At 39.9% G+C, this 17,602-nt stretch overlaps 3 protein-coding genes across 5 annotated transcripts in view; 1 reads left to right on the plus strand and 2 right to left on the minus strand.

Moving 5' to 3' along the window:
• LOC111268332 (dual specificity mitogen-activated protein kinase kinase 6) overlaps window positions 1–3,846 on the minus strand; it is a 10,825-nt gene extending 6,979 nt beyond the window's left edge. Inside the window, exon 1 of the mRNA XM_022847259.2 lies at window positions 2,771–3,846. Within this exon, the coding sequence (XP_022702994.1) occupies window positions 2,771–2,783 (13 nt within the window). The 5' untranslated portion in view covers window positions 2,784–3,846. The remainder of the gene's footprint in view (window positions 1–2,770) is intronic.
• A 1,100-nt stretch (window positions 3,847–4,946) lies between these two features.
• LOC111268333 (uncharacterized) lies at window positions 4,947–11,993 on the minus strand. Of its 3 annotated transcripts, none has more exons than XM_022847264.2 (6): window positions 11,311–11,993; window positions 8,821–8,916; window positions 8,458–8,613; window positions 7,588–7,706; window positions 7,340–7,442; window positions 4,947–6,980 (listed from the first exon to the last, which is right to left on the minus strand). In XM_022847264.2, exons 1-6 carry the CDS (start codon window positions 11,323–11,325, stop codon window positions 6,894–6,896), a joined length of 576 nt encoding a protein of 191 aa, XP_022702999.1. In that variant the 5' UTR covers window positions 11,326–11,993; the 3' UTR covers window positions 4,947–6,893. The 3 variants fall into 3 exon arrangements, with proteins under 3 accessions (XP_022702999.1, XP_022702998.1, XP_086827791.1); XM_022847263.2 differs by having other exon boundaries at window positions 8,821–8,919; XM_086971665.1 differs by having other exon boundaries at window positions 8,458–8,610; window positions 8,821–8,919; window positions 11,311–11,992.
• Window positions 11,994–12,310: 317 nt separating this feature from the next.
• LOC111268334 (dnaJ homolog subfamily C member 2) lies at window positions 12,311–17,304 on the plus strand. The gene is made up of 7 exons (XM_022847266.2): window positions 12,311–12,726; window positions 13,448–14,777; window positions 15,046–15,152; window positions 15,411–15,532; window positions 15,820–15,904; window positions 16,103–16,218; window positions 16,826–17,304. The coding sequence occupies exons 1-7, from the start codon at window positions 12,724–12,726 to the stop codon at window positions 16,929–16,931; spliced, it is 1,869 nt and encodes a 622-aa protein (XP_022703001.1). The 5' UTR covers window positions 12,311–12,723; the 3' UTR covers window positions 16,932–17,304.
• The last annotated feature ends 298 nt before the right edge of the window (window positions 17,305–17,602 follow it).

The following is a 17,602-nucleotide window of genomic DNA, read 5'->3' on the forward strand; positions in this document are numbered from 1 at the left end:
TATATATATGGTATGAGATACCCCTGCACTTGAATGGTATGGACTTTTGAGCAAGTGGGACTTGATCTACAAACTAAGAAACTTCCGTCGTGTTTAGGTTTCGACGAACTAATAATTTCGATTAACCACAGCTTATCCGATTTGTTACATGTTTTTTACTCCTTAGATTCCCGGCAGGGTCTTAGGTAGCAAAGATCTAGTTGTTCCTTATAAGGCTTTCTTACTCGTGTAAGTAATATATCTCCTTTTTAAATTGTAGTTCAAACACTAGGGTTGTTTGCTCTTCGATAGACGTCTAGCCCACAGTTTTGAGGGAAATAATATTGACTGTAAGTAAGGCTTGCATATAGAGCTCGGTACGTTTCGAAAAATTACCAGGTATTAACCGTAGATAGGTAATCTAGACGGGCAAGCTTATTTAAATAAGTGTAGGCTTCAGCTATAAAATTTCAGTTAAAAAATCTGCGAATCCAAGCGAATATGTGTTACTTCGGAGCTCCTATAGATGATACACTAGGAATTTCTTGTCCCGATCAAAATGTATCACACCATCAAGACTACCCCCATAAATTCTCACATGGCCAGCCACTAACAGCGTATTCCAGTGACAACAGGAAGGTCCATGGTTCTTTCTAACAGTTTAAAGGTCGAGCGTCATTGTCAATCGCTGCTGGCAGAAGAACCATACAATTATTGGTAAATATGATGCAATATGTCACATATTAGCGGTGGTTTATTCCGCATGACATCAACTGGATACCTGCGAACCCTGATTGGTGTCAACAACAAAATACCATGCATTTTCGCTAGCCTCTTTATGATCTACAGATCATAGAGCATTCTATTTCTAGCACTGTCGCAAATTTGATATATGTCAGCGCGTTGGTGCGACAATGCCAGCATCCCGAATTTCACAGGTGCAGTGGGCAAGGAAACTAGAATTCGCATCTTCAATAGTTTATCCAGGTCAGTATTTGCCGGTACTCATTAACCACAGCAAGTATTCAGCCCTTGTCGGGAGAAGTATCGGCAATATTCTTTAAAAGAAATTTATTATTTAAGAACTGCTTAGGCGAAGGAGGACAAGATCCCTTCTGGATGACCCTAAAAGCAAAATGGAATGTTTTTGTCTAATTCTCTTACATCGCGTGCGACCAACTCGTTTAATGAGGGCACTCGCATGTCCGATGTGTCCGTGTTGCAAAGTTCTTAATCGTCAATGTTGAATTACGTACCAACATTAAGTCGAAAGAAGAAAAATTATAACAGAAAAATCTCGCTATATGATAAGTTCAAAACCTTACATTGTTACAGAATTAATTCTGAATAAACTTGAAAATGACAAATGAACACATACAGATACATGATTAACGCTACAAAACATCACGTCTATCCTGTCAGCTGTCAAGGTTCCTTGAGAAAGCGCCATCTGTCTACGGAAGTGTTTTGTATGTGAACAAGCCTGGAACAGCTTAAGCTAGCTCCTTAGTACACACTTGAATTCTGAACAGCACCTATTCGAACCACTGAGTGCACTAAATAAAATTCTGATTAACAACAGATAAACAAGTTCAAATAACCAGCAGAGATATCTATATCTAGCCAAATAAAACGTAAAGATTTGGTGAAGTGCTCGGTACTAAAAAATTTCAATACGGTACCTTTTAAAGGGAGTTCTCCTTTATATAAAAACTCTAATGATCTAGATACTAGCTGAATAAAATCCCCATATTTACGTAACTTGAATAGCACAGAACTGTCTTTGTATTAAACTGCTAATGAGAATGTGAGTCATAAAGGAGAAATATCCGATGCACATTTTCACCCAGTATCTAGATATATCGTTTTATTATGAAGTCCCATCATCCAAAAAGCACAATTAGCACCGACCAGCCCCTATATCTTCGAAATGTTCTTAGCAAGACACCAAAATGAAGCGTTTCCTTCCGAAAGTTTGCTGGTGCTCTAATCTTCTCAAAGCTCTAATGGGGAGTTGCGCTTCTACGTTCGGCCATCGCCTGTGCTATCATTATCAGTAAAATGAACGCACAAAAAAGAACGTACCATTCATTCTATATTTGACTCACCAGAATCAACGCAACTAACAAAATCGTCTCTGGTGCTGTTCGTACTCAACTCAGAAAATCACAGTCGCCTGTTATTGCCTGTCACGGTCGCTTTCGCATCAGCGGGAAGACGAGCTAGTTCGTGCGCTGCCAGTTATAAGATTAGTTTTGATGCCTCCCGAATACTCTAGGAGAAACTACTCACCTTTCGTCACCTAGAATGAGCCCGCGCAGTTATACAAGAGAGGATTTCGGGCGGACCACAAAACATGCGTGTAAAATACAGCGCGGTCGACTAGGTCTTCATCGCGACCGAACACCCAATTGTTGTACGCATTATTGTAATTCATATTCGAGATGATCAAGAAGTACTACTCGAACGCAAAGGTTCAAATATTTACTTGCCGCCTGGGCACTACGACTACTAGTTTATCTGGCTTGATAGGCCATCCCGGTGTAACGTAACATCTCGTAAAAGGTCGAATGACGAACTTTACCCCTGTCTTAATTGCTTATTCCGTCGGTGGTCACTGACACCTTGTTGTTGTTGCTGTTGTTGTTTTTGTGTTTGAGGAGAACTTTACCAAACGACGATAACGACAATTAGCGCAATAAGAAAAACATTGTCGATGTTTTCATTGCTTACGAACACAATTCTTATAGGTATAAGAACGAGATATGGTGCCTTGCTAACACCCTCTTACCTTGTCTACTCATTGTTTCTTGCGTCTCGGTGTTTCACGGTATGAGACGATCATATCGCTGATGAGGTTCACACTCGACGGTCGCTGTGTTAGAGCCTGTTTCTGTGGTTCATTGAGCCTCAGCTAGCCGGGTACACAGTAGTGTACACATATACATACATATACACAGAAATTTAGGACATTTCTTGTTATTGTTTCTGTCACAATCAGCACAGGCACCACAAATTAGTAGTTTGTGGGTAGAATCGGCCTTGAAAAAGGTACCGCGCAAGCTCCCGAGCAACCGTACGTACCCCACCGATAGCAATCTAATATATGCAATCTAATATATACTTCATAACAGTAATAACAGCATAAATAGAACAATTCCTTGCAAGCGCTCTTTGTCCCATTCCTCTCCGCACTCCCGTCAATGGCACTTCACCTGGCATTTAGTTAGAAACTACAGTCATCAGCAGTATTAACCATAAAGGCAATTATCACACCAGAGGACTTCACAAGCTGCTCATTGAATAGCTACTAACAGCAAAAACTGCGCCGCTGGGTGGCTGTTGGTAGCAAAGAAGGCCAAATTCGAATAGTAGACGTTGGTGTAAACAGACGGAAAATTCGTCTGCTTCAAAAATGCGCACCGTAGTTAGTCGTGCCTGGCGCCAATCTCCGGCAGTGAGTTATCACAACAGTATAGTAACTCTAAGTTTAAAACAAGTCTACATGCAGTCATATTGTAGTAAGATTTGCTAGATCTACATGCAGCTTAATTAATACTTTTACGGCGATAGACCTTCGAAAAGAAGTGATAAAAACGCAACGAAATGTTTGTCTCTGCAGAGCATTCATACCAAATAGCTTCTGTGTTCTAATAAAAAAAAACGTGTTTAGGTACTATATATTGCAATAACAAAGGCCTCGCATGTGACCAAGGAAAACTTATTGTCGAAAAGTCGTTACTAAATGCTTTAGCTGTTAAAGATAACCTCGTGCGACAAGATATAATAAACACATATTTATAGTTCGACTGAAATCATGATCGCTGATTAAAAATTTGTGACCGTTTTCGCGTATTTGCACTAATCGGTAGTAGTCTACGAGCATGCGGATGCTATTTCCAGTTACCAGCCGACATGTGCTAGTAGATAACGCCATAGACCATTGGACTGATCTAATTTCACTTATGCAATAGCAATTTTCTACCGAGTGACTTTGCTAGGTAAAACGTAGCTCTTATCTCGTCCATCTAAATCTTAATACTAGAAGCTTAATTTAATAGAAGGCAAGGAAACAAGATTAGCTTTCTATAAACGGTAGCAGCTATAGCCCGATGGGTTTTTTCGATCACAGGATTACGTCATTTGAAACAATGCTTCATTTTTCATGGAAGTGCAAAACTGGCCTGAAGCTAATTCAATTTATAAAAAAGACGCAGGCCAAAAATCAAGGCGACGGAAGCATATCCTCCTTCTTATATATAACGGTTGGTTGATAAGGTTAATCTATTTCTCCTAGAGGAAACACTAACTGGAATCACTGGCTTAAAGTTTCATCAAATTTTAAGTCATAAAGAAAACCATTAAAGACATTACGTCGGGTAGTGAGTCGATTTAATTATCGTTTATTTTCCAAAACCAGATCAACATATTCTAGTGCTTAACAAACTAAAGGGAAATACCTGCTTGGTTATATCACGTTTTTAGATGAGGGGTATTAAAGAATCGCAAGTAATACGTGACACCAATTCCAACGTTCACTTTTATTGAACTAAATATCATTTCAAATCGAAGGTGAGCTACTCTGTAAACGTCGATTACGAAGAGTGCTTCGCGGAACAAGAGATGACTGTACATGTTTGTTCCCATGTTTACTCCTCGAATTTTTAAAACTGAATTGTATTCTTTTCCTTGGTAACTTCGTAGACTAACACTCTAATACTCATCGATGATATGCAAAAAATGTTCAGCTTTCAAAGGTTTGTAGGATATTTATACGAGCAAAAAGATCTATGTAGGTCTTTTATTTTTTAGCCGAGCTAAAATCGACGGCGACTGTAAACGAGCGAACAAAATTTACGCCATATCATAACACGGTTTGCAGTACACGAGTTCTATCAGCTTATTTGGAAAACACATGGAGACCACGAACCTAATGAACTTATCAGAAAAATACAATAAACAATATCTTCCCATTAAAAGACTTCTTTTATTATATACGACTGGTATCAACATGCGCAACAGAGTTCCTGTACATTTACATATCTTTCAACGTCTGCTTCTATACATACATATTTGCCTCACTTTCTGTGCTCCTTTTTTGAAAAAATACGTCCATTAACACGCTGGCAGCTGTCCCTCCTGACTTTGCTGATGTGGGAGCCACTTGCCCTTTTGACTAGCCAAAAGAAAAATAATATCCCGCTAGAACATTTGAATATACCGGGCACGCCACAAGTGGAATATTCGGTATAAAAACGGACCGAATATATATTGAAAGGCGGAACTGGTTTGTTCTGGTCATAGAATCAAGTCAGTTCAGTCTTTATATAATTCTTACTTAAATTCTTTCATAATATTTACGAAACTTACGAAATGTATTTATTTTTATTTTATATATTTACGAAACAGTCACAATAATTCATTACTAAATTGTTTCTACATTTCTGTATGCATAATACTACACGTGTTCCTGCTACAATTATTTCCGCATGGTGAAGTATTTCACTTTGTATATTCAGGAAGGTTATACTTTTCCTCTCTTTCTAGATAGGTGTGGCTCTTTTAACGACCTACAGATATGTATTACTGCTCTCGCATGTCGTCGAAGGTACTGACTACGTAAACAACCCTTTAGACTGTCTATACTATATAAACTGATATGACACTCGAAGGTTGCTAAAAGCCAACTGTTTCAACCAGCACCGATCAAATTTAGCCCAGTTCTCCGGTAACTTTCCAAGAAGAAGCAGGCTGTTCTGGTATGAATAAAGTTCTGCGATTTTCGCCCAAGATCAGAAAACGTAGGTAACTAGAATTAAACGAAAAATGCTAAATAAGATAGTATCATGCAAGGATCCGCTAAACGGTGTAAGAAATCCGAAATTGAATAGAAACTTTTATCGAGTCCAATAAAGTAAATAAAATAATTTCTTACATAGATCTCTTACCTCTGCGCATTTCCATAGCGCAGGTGATTTCGTAAGTAATTTGTATTTCTTTCATACGAGGAACAAACTTGTGGTCATTTTTCTTGAAGACATAAATCTGTTACGCCAAGAAAACATTATTTATAGTTGCGTAACCCGGTAGCAGGCTTATCCTTGAAAATTTTATGGAATAGGATTTCTGTTAAACAAATAATTGAGAATAAATTACTAAATATTCAGCTATTCAACGCCCATAGCTTGTGAAACAAACAGTAAAATGCCTGAAAGCAATCGAAAGAGTTAACACGTGATTTAACTTCCCAAAAAAAATAAAATGTTTGTATCGACAACGGTCATCGTGCTTTTTTGATTTATAGTTTACAAGGCCACCACCACAACCTGAGAGACCTTTCAAGTTTGACTCTCGTCGTTTTGAAACAATCTTTAATAGAATGCAAACCTAGCCCTTTTTCAGAGCCCATGCATAGGTACCTTGTGGTATCGTCCTCGCTTCCATTCAGGACTTTGGCTTCGACTTTGAAGTCTTTTGCATTAATCTGTCTTCTTGTAGGCGGATTCTACATTCGCCTAGCTCGATGTTCACTTAGAAAAGAAATGAGCCGCACGCGAGCAAAGGATACAAAGAAAATTCTTTCTTTTTACGAAATTAAGCGGAACTTCTCGTATCCCATTCATTAACGGGAAGACAAGCCCCGCTAAAGAAAATCTATTGTTATTAGAATGTTGAATAAAGAGCCTTTCCATACAAAGTCGATTGTCATTTACCATCCATATGTATATAGGGTGTATCGTTACATTATATAATATATTTGTACAAACTTCTGAAACGGAATGAACGAAGCGCTCATATACTCATAACGGTTCATATTTTGTACAGGGCTAAGCATTCGTGCCTAACCTATCATACAAGCTGCTGCATCATCATTGCGTTATCATGACGCCTGTACATAGATCTGTTACGCAACGTTATTTTGTACAAGCAGGTTTCGTCTTCCCCACATACTTCGGTTGGGTCTTTTTAGCTTTGCCGCTCTTTGCTGTCTTGGGTTTTGCCTGTAAATTCGAAATGTAAGACAATTACGATGACTGTAAACAGGAGTTAATAAATACGAGTACGCGAGGTCTGTGAATGATTGATTGTAAACTGAAACTAATACATTGAGCTTTGTTAGACCATACCTTAAAAGGATATTATCGGCCGAAAAATCACTATTGCCAGTTGACATCTAGCTACTGCATACGATTGCACAATACAAAGTTTGCATTGTTGTTGTTTAGCAAAAAAAAATATTTGAAGATTCGTACAGTGCGTCAGGTAAATTACAAATTGACCATGTATCGCAAAAAATTTATACACTAAGGAACAACATCAAAGCAGATCATAGCTCGAGATTGGGGTGCCATTTCACTACCTGAGAAGATGGTGGGGTAAACTGGACGAGCGCTCCTTTATGACGAAGGTATGAAGCCATACAGGCGACCCGCGGCAATGGAGTCACCGGACTACGAAGAAAGCTGTAAAGCATTGTGCTTTAAACGTTTCAGTTCAACAATGTATACAATGGCACGTAAATAGACGGCAGTAGGAGGAAACAACAGATACTTTAGATTAACATAGGAATGAGTTTCTCCAGGAAGCCTCTACAGGGACGCTCCCTACCTTTTAATAGCTTTTGTACCACCAAGCACATTGGCAACTTGGGCTTTGGTGATTGGCGCTGGCAGCGGCGCATGTAGTGGGCGAAGGCCAAGAGCCAGCATGAACGCGTCTTTAGTTTCCTGAAAGGACAGAAGTTATTGCGGTTTAAAACGGTACAGATAACAACAGAATAGCCTAAGTGTAGTATTATGTCTGGTGCTCCCGTAACATAGACCTTAAAGTAGGTCCGAGAGAAAACAATTATAGTATATAGTAACTTAACCACACAATTTATTTAAAAACGCGCGCCTTTCCCGGCAGACACCTACAAATAAACAACATATTTGTTTGCAACAAAAACCGTAGCCTTAATGTGAATATAGAAAAATAATATATGTGAAGTATTCATTTTTTCATAGCTCACCCCCTATGACATCGAGGAGCTGAAAGTGCCTAATCATTATAAGTAAACTTGTGACATATACGCAAAATAAATATCAGAAAATTATCGTCAGTGGTTAAGTCAGGAATAATTTTTGAGTATTACTGAACAGATGGCTTCTGATGATGTCAGGCGTATAGCCGGCAAATAAAAATAGCTTAAAACGGCCTTGTGATCATTCCTTACGGATATTTCGAACACTTGCACGAATAAAACTTTATGCTACGTGATAGCATATTCATAGCATTTTGCCCCTCGACATTCATTTAGTAGCCATCCCCGTAAGCGGTGACATATTTGATGTCGGTGCAATGACACAAACAAAAACTACGTTATCAACGATACGCATAAAACTACGATTTTACAGCAAAACTGTAGAATCGTAGTCTTATGTATTGCAATAGTATGTGTTTGCAGTAGATGCAAATTTTGGCCTTAATAGTACCAACCTGTTCCCGACTTCTGCGTGGCACTGGCCGATATGCAAGCGCCTTAAGCTTGCTGTTAGACAACGTCGAAGGGACAGAAAATCCGGGAGGCACACTGCCGTTCTGTGAAGCGGCTAACCGCAGTTGAACGCCCCCAGGAGATAGGCGTATTTCCTGCTGAAAGAACGGAATAAGTCACGGGCAAATTCTGCGTGAATCGAGCGCATACAAGACAAGTAAATGACTGCCGAATATTATACGAATCTATTAAAAATGCACAAACAACAAATGGTAATGAATAATACATGTTTTTTTTATCGTCTATGGGTCTGGCGAAGGTGCGCCAGTATGATCAAAACTGATATACTCAGTCATAGATCTCACCCCTAGAGCCAAAGCCTTTGAACTGCTTTCTGACTTTTTCTTGAGAGACTTTGTTTTGAGAACTTCGTCGAGCGGAGTCACGCGAATGGCTCCCATCTTCTGAAACACGACAATTATACTCAGTCAGATTTAATAGCATCTACAACGTCAACGATTTTAGTAAGTGACAAAAACAGGTCAAATAATATACGCTTTTCAGATCAATCGCAGCGTTATGTGAGATGGTTTGACTAGCCAAATATCATCGGTCTGTAAAACACGAGACCGAACCAATTTTATGTGAAACAATATTTGGGTTAGAGAAAAAGAACCCAAAGAAAATGGGTGATTTTTCCCTGTTCATATGCAAAGTACTATGTGTGGCAGGCAGCTATTTCTGTTATAATGGGAGACGAAGCATCTTATTTTCGGACTTTACTTGTGCGGTTTTCAAACAATAGTTACCTAATTGAAAAAGCCAAAGGACAAAGATCGCGAAGTTAACAAACCAAAGGAAAGACTCACACATAATAGATGATAGCACGGATTTTCTAGGATTTCTGGTTTATTAGTGACCAACCTATTAAGCATAGACAAGTGCATCTAATCACAAACTATATAACCTAATGTAAGTTTCGTGGTAACGAATTAACGACGCTGTCTAGAGAAACACATTTTCACAGGAGGCTTAAACTCGATCCAACTTTCCGATCGAGATTCACACCAACTTGTGGAGTGGGCTCCATTCAGCCCAAACAATTAACCTAATGTATGGACCGCACGATCTTTGTTGAGGAATCACAAGGCCACTTTTGCAATCATATATCTTTGTGCAATCATATACAAGCTCATTCTTTAATACTAAAGATATCTTTATCTGTGTTCAGAGGTACTTCAGAGGCATTGTACTTCCTACACTAAACGAAGGACGGTGTTATGGGATGGAGGTCATTTCGCGAGCCGACAAAATGATGGCCATATGAACTGGTGCAGCTTCTCGTTCCTATCTGATATGTAAATTGAGACAACCAATAAACGTGTTTGGCCATTTCTTACCAACACCTTCTTTGCTGGTCACGTAATGTAAATCGCAGAAATGTAAGTCAAACATAATGCGCCGTCTTCGTTTAGCGTGATAAAAACCTTGCAGGTAAGAGTTCCTTTAATAACAGAAAAACGTTTCGTCTTATTTTACGTCCGATACTGCCTGACGTCGCTTAAAACAGCTCGCCTCTTCCAGTCCGTAGCATGCAGGAAACATGTAGGCCATGTACGCTCACAGAGTACATAACCCCACAACGTGCTGCGTGTTCAATGTTGCGGTTACCCGCAACCCAAAAGATATACATTTTCTTAGCGAGAACCATCTACTCAACTCATTCACAGTTATTTTTAAGGGCTTTAGAAAAAAAACTAAATAACCACTCACCATGCAAAAATAATTTCTAGCAATCAAGTAGAGAATTATGATAAGTATATAGCCAAATAAAAAAAGTTCCCTCATTTTCTCTACCATACAGTTAGTACTGAACATTTCGAATTTCAGGTCGTTGTTCTTTAAACGGCTGACGGTCTCTTCCAGCATAACGCGATGTGTTTGCACCTAGTTTAGTTAGAAACTAGATCGCCTCACATACCTCGAAACTTAACCACGAAACATTATTGTTACACCATATTGATAAGCCACTAAAAACGATGTAAGATCTCGAGGGTAATTGGCGGGTTTTATCCCAGCCGATCCTTCATATGACTACCAAGCCGCCGGGATATGACAACGAACAGACGGGTACAGTAACAACTTCGTAGTCACAAATTCTAGTGAGCAAATAGACACTGCTAATTACCTTCATGAAGCACTTAAAAGGGCGGCAAATCAAAATGAAAAACGAGGAATATGCCAGCGAATCGCTAGAGTTGCACGCAACGGAACGGATACACGAGAATTCTCGAATCATAATTATTGAGTTAAGCGCGTATCTTACGCATTCCTTATTAAATTGCTATACAAGCGGTGGGAATTCTTTAGTCGCTAACTGTCTAACTTAGTTGATCGGTGAACGCGGTTTGGGCCAATGACAACCTATTAACTAAGTTGTACTTCATCCATTAATGCGTTCAATGAAAATAATCAAACGTACTTCAATTAAACAAACCTTACTTTGTTAATCTGGAAATGATCGATGCAAAAATTATTACGATTAACGAGTAATAAGCAAGGATTTAGAAAGCATTCCGTGATCCATTATCATTTCTAATATTTTACGAACAAATACGCACTAAATATCTTATTGGCCTCCTGTCACCTGGTTTATATATATATTTCTTATTATTATGTACTCTTCGACGATCAGCCGTAGGAAATTAAACAAACGCGCTTTGCCGATTTTTGTTTGTTAATTACCCCTTTCTTCTTTATCGGGCTCTTTAACGTTCTTTTAATAGAAAGAAATTATATGTCGGTTATTTATGTCCAGGTCTGGAATACGCGTTCATGCACAAAACTATGAATACCGCTTGAGTCTGCATCGCGTTGAAAGCTTCCAGCCCAGTGGCTCTCTCGCGCTAGTCGTTGTCCCGGGACGCGGCACATAGCAGTATGATTACTCTGTACTTCTCACATCGAATAGCAGCAACTGATCAACGATGTGTATCCAATCCGATTCGATTCGAAGGCGAACTCCAACTTCCTGCTCGGCAGCTGGCCCTTGCTGTAAGCAGCTGTTTTTTATACAGCAGTTACGTATCAGCAGGTACTCGTACGGCAAAATGACGGCAACATACGTAAGTAGAACGACAGTACTAACTTGGACAGTAGTTTCACCACCGCCATCACTAGCACCACTGCCACTCCTGCAAACTACAAACCCCTATAGTGACACTCTTATCACGACGTAACAGCAACGACGTGTATTTAAAGGGACGGAGCGGCCCTTCCTTGGAATAGCGCAGGCCAAAGAGACAGCGAGACGCACTCCCAGGTAAGAAGCAGCGCTGCTTGATGAACACACAGGTCGTTGTATACCTAGAATATCTTCGTGTGTATTTAATTGCTTTGTCCACTGTGGGAACACCGTCAGTCGCATATACAAATCAGCGGAAAATCGCACCGATTGGGCCCATCGCTGTTATTGCTGTGGTTCATTGCGTTTGACTGAACAGCGAGATGCGCCAGTGGCAAAAGCAATCTTAATCTCCGAGTAGCGGGTGAATGCAGCTCGGTGAAACCAATCCTCGATGCGGCTTTGTCATTGGCGCCGTTTCCTTACAAGCGGTGAGAACCAAGAGGAGAGTGTGGCTAAATAGAGAGGGCTTCAAAGGGGTTTGCTCCTGTAGTTAATAATATTAGATATAAGATAATGAATACCGAGTTGCTATTTATCATATAATATCATATCGATCAACAAGTGCTCTTGAGGCACAGGTTATCCCTAGCCACCACTGCCGATTAGGTCCCCACTTCCGCCAAAGAGCCTGGCTGCTTCGACCAGCTAGTTAAGCACACGTTCGATTTACCCGTGTGCGCGCTACAGTGAATATGCGGTGGTTCTATTACTGTTGTTAATTCAGTCTTGCTGAGTGTTTCCTATGTACACAAAGCTGGTGAAGGTGTTATGCTGGCGTCGCTCTCGCACATTTAAGCGGGCTATTCTGGCATTTGTTTCCGGTTCTGCGTAAACGCTACTGTTTACTTATAGCGTGTTCTGTTCGCTGGATATTTCTGGTGTGCTAGTTAGATACATTAGCTTGTGTCTGAGTATCGCTATCAGAGGCGGTTATCGACTCCGAACTGACGAACGTGGATATCTGTGACTATTTCTGCAGCGAGCTGAAAGCAGGCACAACAGCGAAGCTTCGATACTGAGCAGAGTAAAAAAGAAGACAAACGTTGACTTGTAGTACTGTAGAAACTGTGGGAGCTCGTTTATGGTAAATGGCCTAATTTGAATTGTCATTCAGTCATTGTGTATACATAATACCAAAAGCCAGCCACGCTCCATATCGTGCGCGTATTCGTATGACGAAAATGCGTTGCATGTTCTGCCATTTTCATTTGTAATACAATACTTGATAAATAGTAGAATCGTTTGCGGTTCACTGTGTCCAGAATATATAATGCCACAGATCATGTTCCTCGTACAAGTTGGACTTTGCGCTTGCTTCCATGTTCGGGTTGAAAATAGAGCGTATCAAATCCTCCAAACGTACGGTCAACTTAACAGCGTTACCATTTAAGATCTGTTACAAATTTGTACTATAAATGCATGTGTGTTTGGGTTCTTGCGTATGTTGAAGGAAGTAAAGTAGCGTCCATGTCAGCTTTGTGCATAAAATCATTGTGGTGGTGGAGTGAAATCTAGTGTCAAATCAAAATATTGGATCATTTCAATGGGATATTCGGCTGATTATTATCGTCATGTTAGCTTCAATTAGACGCGAACGTTTCAACCTCAGCGAGGCATGCGCTTGCATTACTATCATTGTTGTTAACGTCCGTTAGCTAAAATCATTGAAACAGAGCCAAAGAAGACAGAATATAATTTAGATCTAACTGCAATGACCAAGTCATCACTAATCATGACGTTGATCACCAAACTGAGAAAGATGTTTGGGACAAAAGTCGAAAATACAATCAAATCACTCTTTTCAGATGCTGCTGTGTTTGGGTCCCGCTAGTGAGAATGACACTAGTGGTACCTTTGGCAAACTTCTTGACTTCGAACCGATTCAGTTTGAACCTGTGGGTCGACAGTACGAAGTGCGGTTCAACTGTCGAGGACAGAAGGACTCAACAACGGAAAGTGATAATGACGAAGAAGAGGACACTGAAATCGTGGTTGAAGAGACCCCTGAAGAAGTGAAGTACTTGCGCGGACTTGATCCAAAAGAGTGGAAACAGCAGGACCACTATCACGTCCTGGGCCTTCAGAATCGTCGCTTCTATGCTACCGAGCGCGAAATCAAGGCTGCGTTTCGGCGAAAGGTCTTATCGCACCATCCGGACAAACGAGCAGCTATGGGCGAAAAAGTTGATAACATTGATACCGATTACTTCTCTTGTATAACTCGGGCACACGACCTGCTCAGTAATCCAAAACTTCGCCGATCCTATGATTCGGTTGATGCGACGTTCGACGACTCAGTACCTATTGTCAGCGAAGAGAATAAAGCAAATTTCTTTGCCGTATTTACCCCTGTTTTCGAGCGGAACGCCCGATGGTCGATTAAACCCCATGCGCCGCCTCTCGGCGGGCCTGAAGCGACTCAGGATGAGGTTAACGAGTTCTATAATTTCTGGTACGATTTTAAATCCTGGCGCGAGTATTCTTACCTCGACGAAGAGGACAAGGAAAAAGGAGAGAACCGCGACGAACGCCGTTGGATTGAACGAGAGAATCGAGTGCAACGAGAGAAACTCAGGAAAGATGAAACGAAAAGAATCCTTCAGCTGGTCGATAATGCCATGAAATGTGATCCCCGAATTAAGAAGTTTAAAGACGAAGCAAAAAGAGCTAAAGAGGAAGCGAAGAAACGTCATTTAGATGAAGCCCGCGCGAAGCAACTCGCCGAGGAGGCAGAACGTCGTCAGCAAGAGGAGGCTGCTCGACTTGAACGGGAGCAAGAAGAGATGGCTGAAAAGGCCGCCCGAGAGAAGGAGAAAAAGGCTCGCGACGCTTTAAAGCAGGAACAAAAATTACAAAAGAAACAATTCGAATCGATGTGCGCGGAAGCGGGCAACTTTGCGGAAATAGGTTCGGCCGAATTCGTCAAGAATCTTGAACGTGTTGACCAAATTGTCCGTGTACTTCCGTTAGAAGACCTTACGAAAATCAATGAAGAGATGCACGCCAAGACGGCAATAAGTGAGCGGCGAGCTGTTTTTGATAAGGCAGTCTCAACACTCGAGGAACTGCTTGAGAGAGAGAAGATGAAAACGCTGCAGGGCGCCATGAAGGGAACCAATATCAATGGAGGTCCGGGTAAGAATAGTGAAAATCAGAATGATTGGGTTAGGTCAAGGTGCTGTTTATAGGTTCAACTTAAAAGCAGCAAATTGTTTTACATATCTGTCAACAGTTATTTCACGTCGTTAAGTCATAGAGGGATCACGAATGACTAATCGAAGACAAAACAATTAGAAAATGAGGTTAATTTACCAACATTTGCAGAATCTGTTTAGAAGTGAAATCGAACAAACTTACTAACTGATAGTCCATTATCACATTTTATGTGCTGCATACCAATTAGCTGGTTCAAGTGGACCTGCGAATTCGAAGGGCTGGAGTCAAGAGGAAATGAATTTACTTGTAAAAGCAGTCAATCTTTTTCCCGCTGGTACGACTGATCGATGGGAGGTAAGCCGAGTAATTTCAAACTCATATTCGTTAACAATACGATGATGAATTTCCAAATAAGTCGCACAAACAATAATTATTATAGTCTATTGGTATATATATATATATATATATATATACGCTCAGTGCTTCTAATCCATGTCGATGCCTTATCTTAAAATTATAGCAGATTATGAATGCGTCTACTGACCATGAATTTAAAATTAAATGGTGATGCGACGATTTTGGTATCACTAACATTTGTTTTTAAAATTATAGGTTGTCGCTCAATATATAGCGCAACATTCGGGCCGCGGTGTTAAGTTAAATGCCAAAGACGTTCTTAACAAAGCCAAAGAAATGCAAAAATTTGGCCTGGGAAATCGCCAAGATGGAGGAAGGTATGTAGAACAAAGTCGTACGCTAAGTATTATATACATGTTATGTTTCGAGCAAACGATGACATGTACCTTTAAAATAAGTTTCATTTCGTTTAAGTTACTTTGTGTAGCTGAGTTTACTTCTAATAAAACGAAGTATGCTATTACGGGAAAGATAATAGAGATTATACGACAGCGATGTTTGACAAATGAAGTCCTCGCTCCGCAATACACTATCATATGATGAATGATAACTTTTGAAAGTGGAGATCGCTTGTTAACTTATTATTCTACTGCTTGGATTGCAGTTGCACCGCAAATCTGAGACCAGCGCGAACAGGCGATGAAACAATTGCTGGAGTTCATCAGGAAAAACTAAGCTCAATTAGTGAGGTAAGCACTAACTGTCTCTATTCTCTATTGTTTTCGATTTTATTCCAAGAAGGACAACGCAATCATCTATTGTTAGACTGTTTAAAAACAACTTGTGAGGGCGAGATGACGAAGGAGGGCCGGCCGCAAACGAACAAGACACATACTTTGGGTAACACATTCAGTCATGCACTTATTCATTGCTTACGGTCGTGACAGATTGCACGGGCGTGGTCGAATGAAGAGCAAAAATTACTGGAGCAGGCGCTAAAAACGTATCCAGCATCCCTGGGAGCTGAGAGATGGGTCAAAATTGCATCAGTTCTACCGAACAGGTTAGTTGATTGGATATTTCCACGATCATGAAATTGTGTCAATATCTATCAATCTATTAAATCAAACCTAGCCATTGTGCATAGTATTAAGATAGAGCATGTTTACATGTGTGACATATAGAGGTTTTTAAAACTGAAGTTTATATGAAAAAGTGGATTTATTAGAAAAAAAAAGGAAGGTTGTTTTATACTATTATATTTTCTGGACTAATAGTGCACTTCGTACATGAAGTTATTCTATCGTCATCATGTATACGCTCTTTGCTATGCATGCTCTTTATGAAGGACAAGCAATAACTACCGGCTAGAGTACATAAAACGAATACACTGATGAGTATACCACTTTTCGCAGCTGCTAAAAGCGTCTTTTTTGAAGCTCCGATGTACGAGCAGTAACAAAAATCATAGTACGAACTAGCTTTTTCCCGCGTACTCGTGTGTTCAAAAATTATCATATATGTTCTTTATTTTCGCTCGGCATTAACATTGTTTATAGTATTTAGTACGGCTTCTCAATTTTATCAATTCGATTTGCAGGAATAAAAACGAGTGCATGAAGCGTTATAGTAATTATCATGGTTTCTTCATTTTATTCATTTGATTTCAGGAGTAAAAAGGAATGTATGAAACGTTACAAGGATCTGGTCGAAACAGTGAAAGCCAAGAAGGCAGCTATTGCGGCTTCAGCGGCGGCGACGGCGGCGAAGTCGTAAAAACCAATAAAATCAAAACGACCTGTACAGCAACAATGCAGTGATAATAAGAGTTACAAATAATTATATACAAACGTATGCAGACTGAGGATGAAAACGGTTTCTAGATGCAATGCCAGCCTAGTTTACATTGTTGTTTATATTGGCCGTTACCTGATTGTTTATTAACATGCGATGAATTACTTTCGACGTTACCAAATGGTGCGTTGTCACACAAGCTATATATTCGAAGATAGAAAAACGATGACGAGAGTGATTTCTAAATAAAAATGGCCGGAGAGGGGGGAGATTGTTTTTAACACAAAGGTATGGAACAAGATGGGGAAGACAATGTGGAGTCCGTTTAATAAATGTCACTATTTATAATATAATAGTTCGCGAAGTTTTTTGTTATCGTATCATTCGTTTTTCTGGATCTAGTTTTAAGCGTTTCATAATTATTGTATACAGACTTGATTACTCCACACTCCGAATACGTGTGTTTAGCTGTAGCTTGGAAAGGGATCTTATCATTAATAAGGCCACATGGCACCAAGCTTAATTTGAATTGCGATAGTGTATTATCGATTTAGAAGTAACTGTTTGTGGTCGAGCTACAGTAGTGAAAGAACTGTGTCCCTAAGATATGAAGAGTTAGGTACTACCCTGAATATACAATGGTTCGCGTTAGA

This window comes from Varroa jacobsoni, unplaced genomic scaffold (assembly GCF_002532875.2).
Source record: "Varroa jacobsoni isolate VJ856 unplaced genomic scaffold, vjacob_1.0 scaffold_1277, whole genome shotgun sequence".
NCBI lineage: Eukaryota > Metazoa > Arthropoda > Arachnida > Mesostigmata > Varroidae > Varroa > Varroa jacobsoni.

Bases quoted from the DNA above. Each gene is read 5' to 3' on its own strand.
- LOC111268333 (XM_022847263.2), bottom strand. The intron at 8,614-8,820 runs GTGAGATCTATG...CCGTTCTTTCAG, and splicing joins CAAAGGCTTTGGCTCTAGGG to CAGGAAATACGCCTATCTCC. The intron at 7,443-7,587 runs GTAGGGAGCGTC...AATGCTTTACAG, and splicing joins GGTACAAAAGCTATTAAAAG to CTTTCTTCGTAGTCCGGTGA.
- LOC111268334 (XM_022847266.2), top strand. The intron at 15,533-15,819 runs GTATGTAGAACA...CTTGGATTGCAG, and splicing joins AATCGCCAAGATGGAGGAAG to TTGCACCGCAAATCTGAGAC. The intron at 16,219-16,825 runs GTTAGTTGATTG...ATTTGATTTCAG, and splicing joins GCATCAGTTCTACCGAACAG to GAGTAAAAAGGAATGTATGA.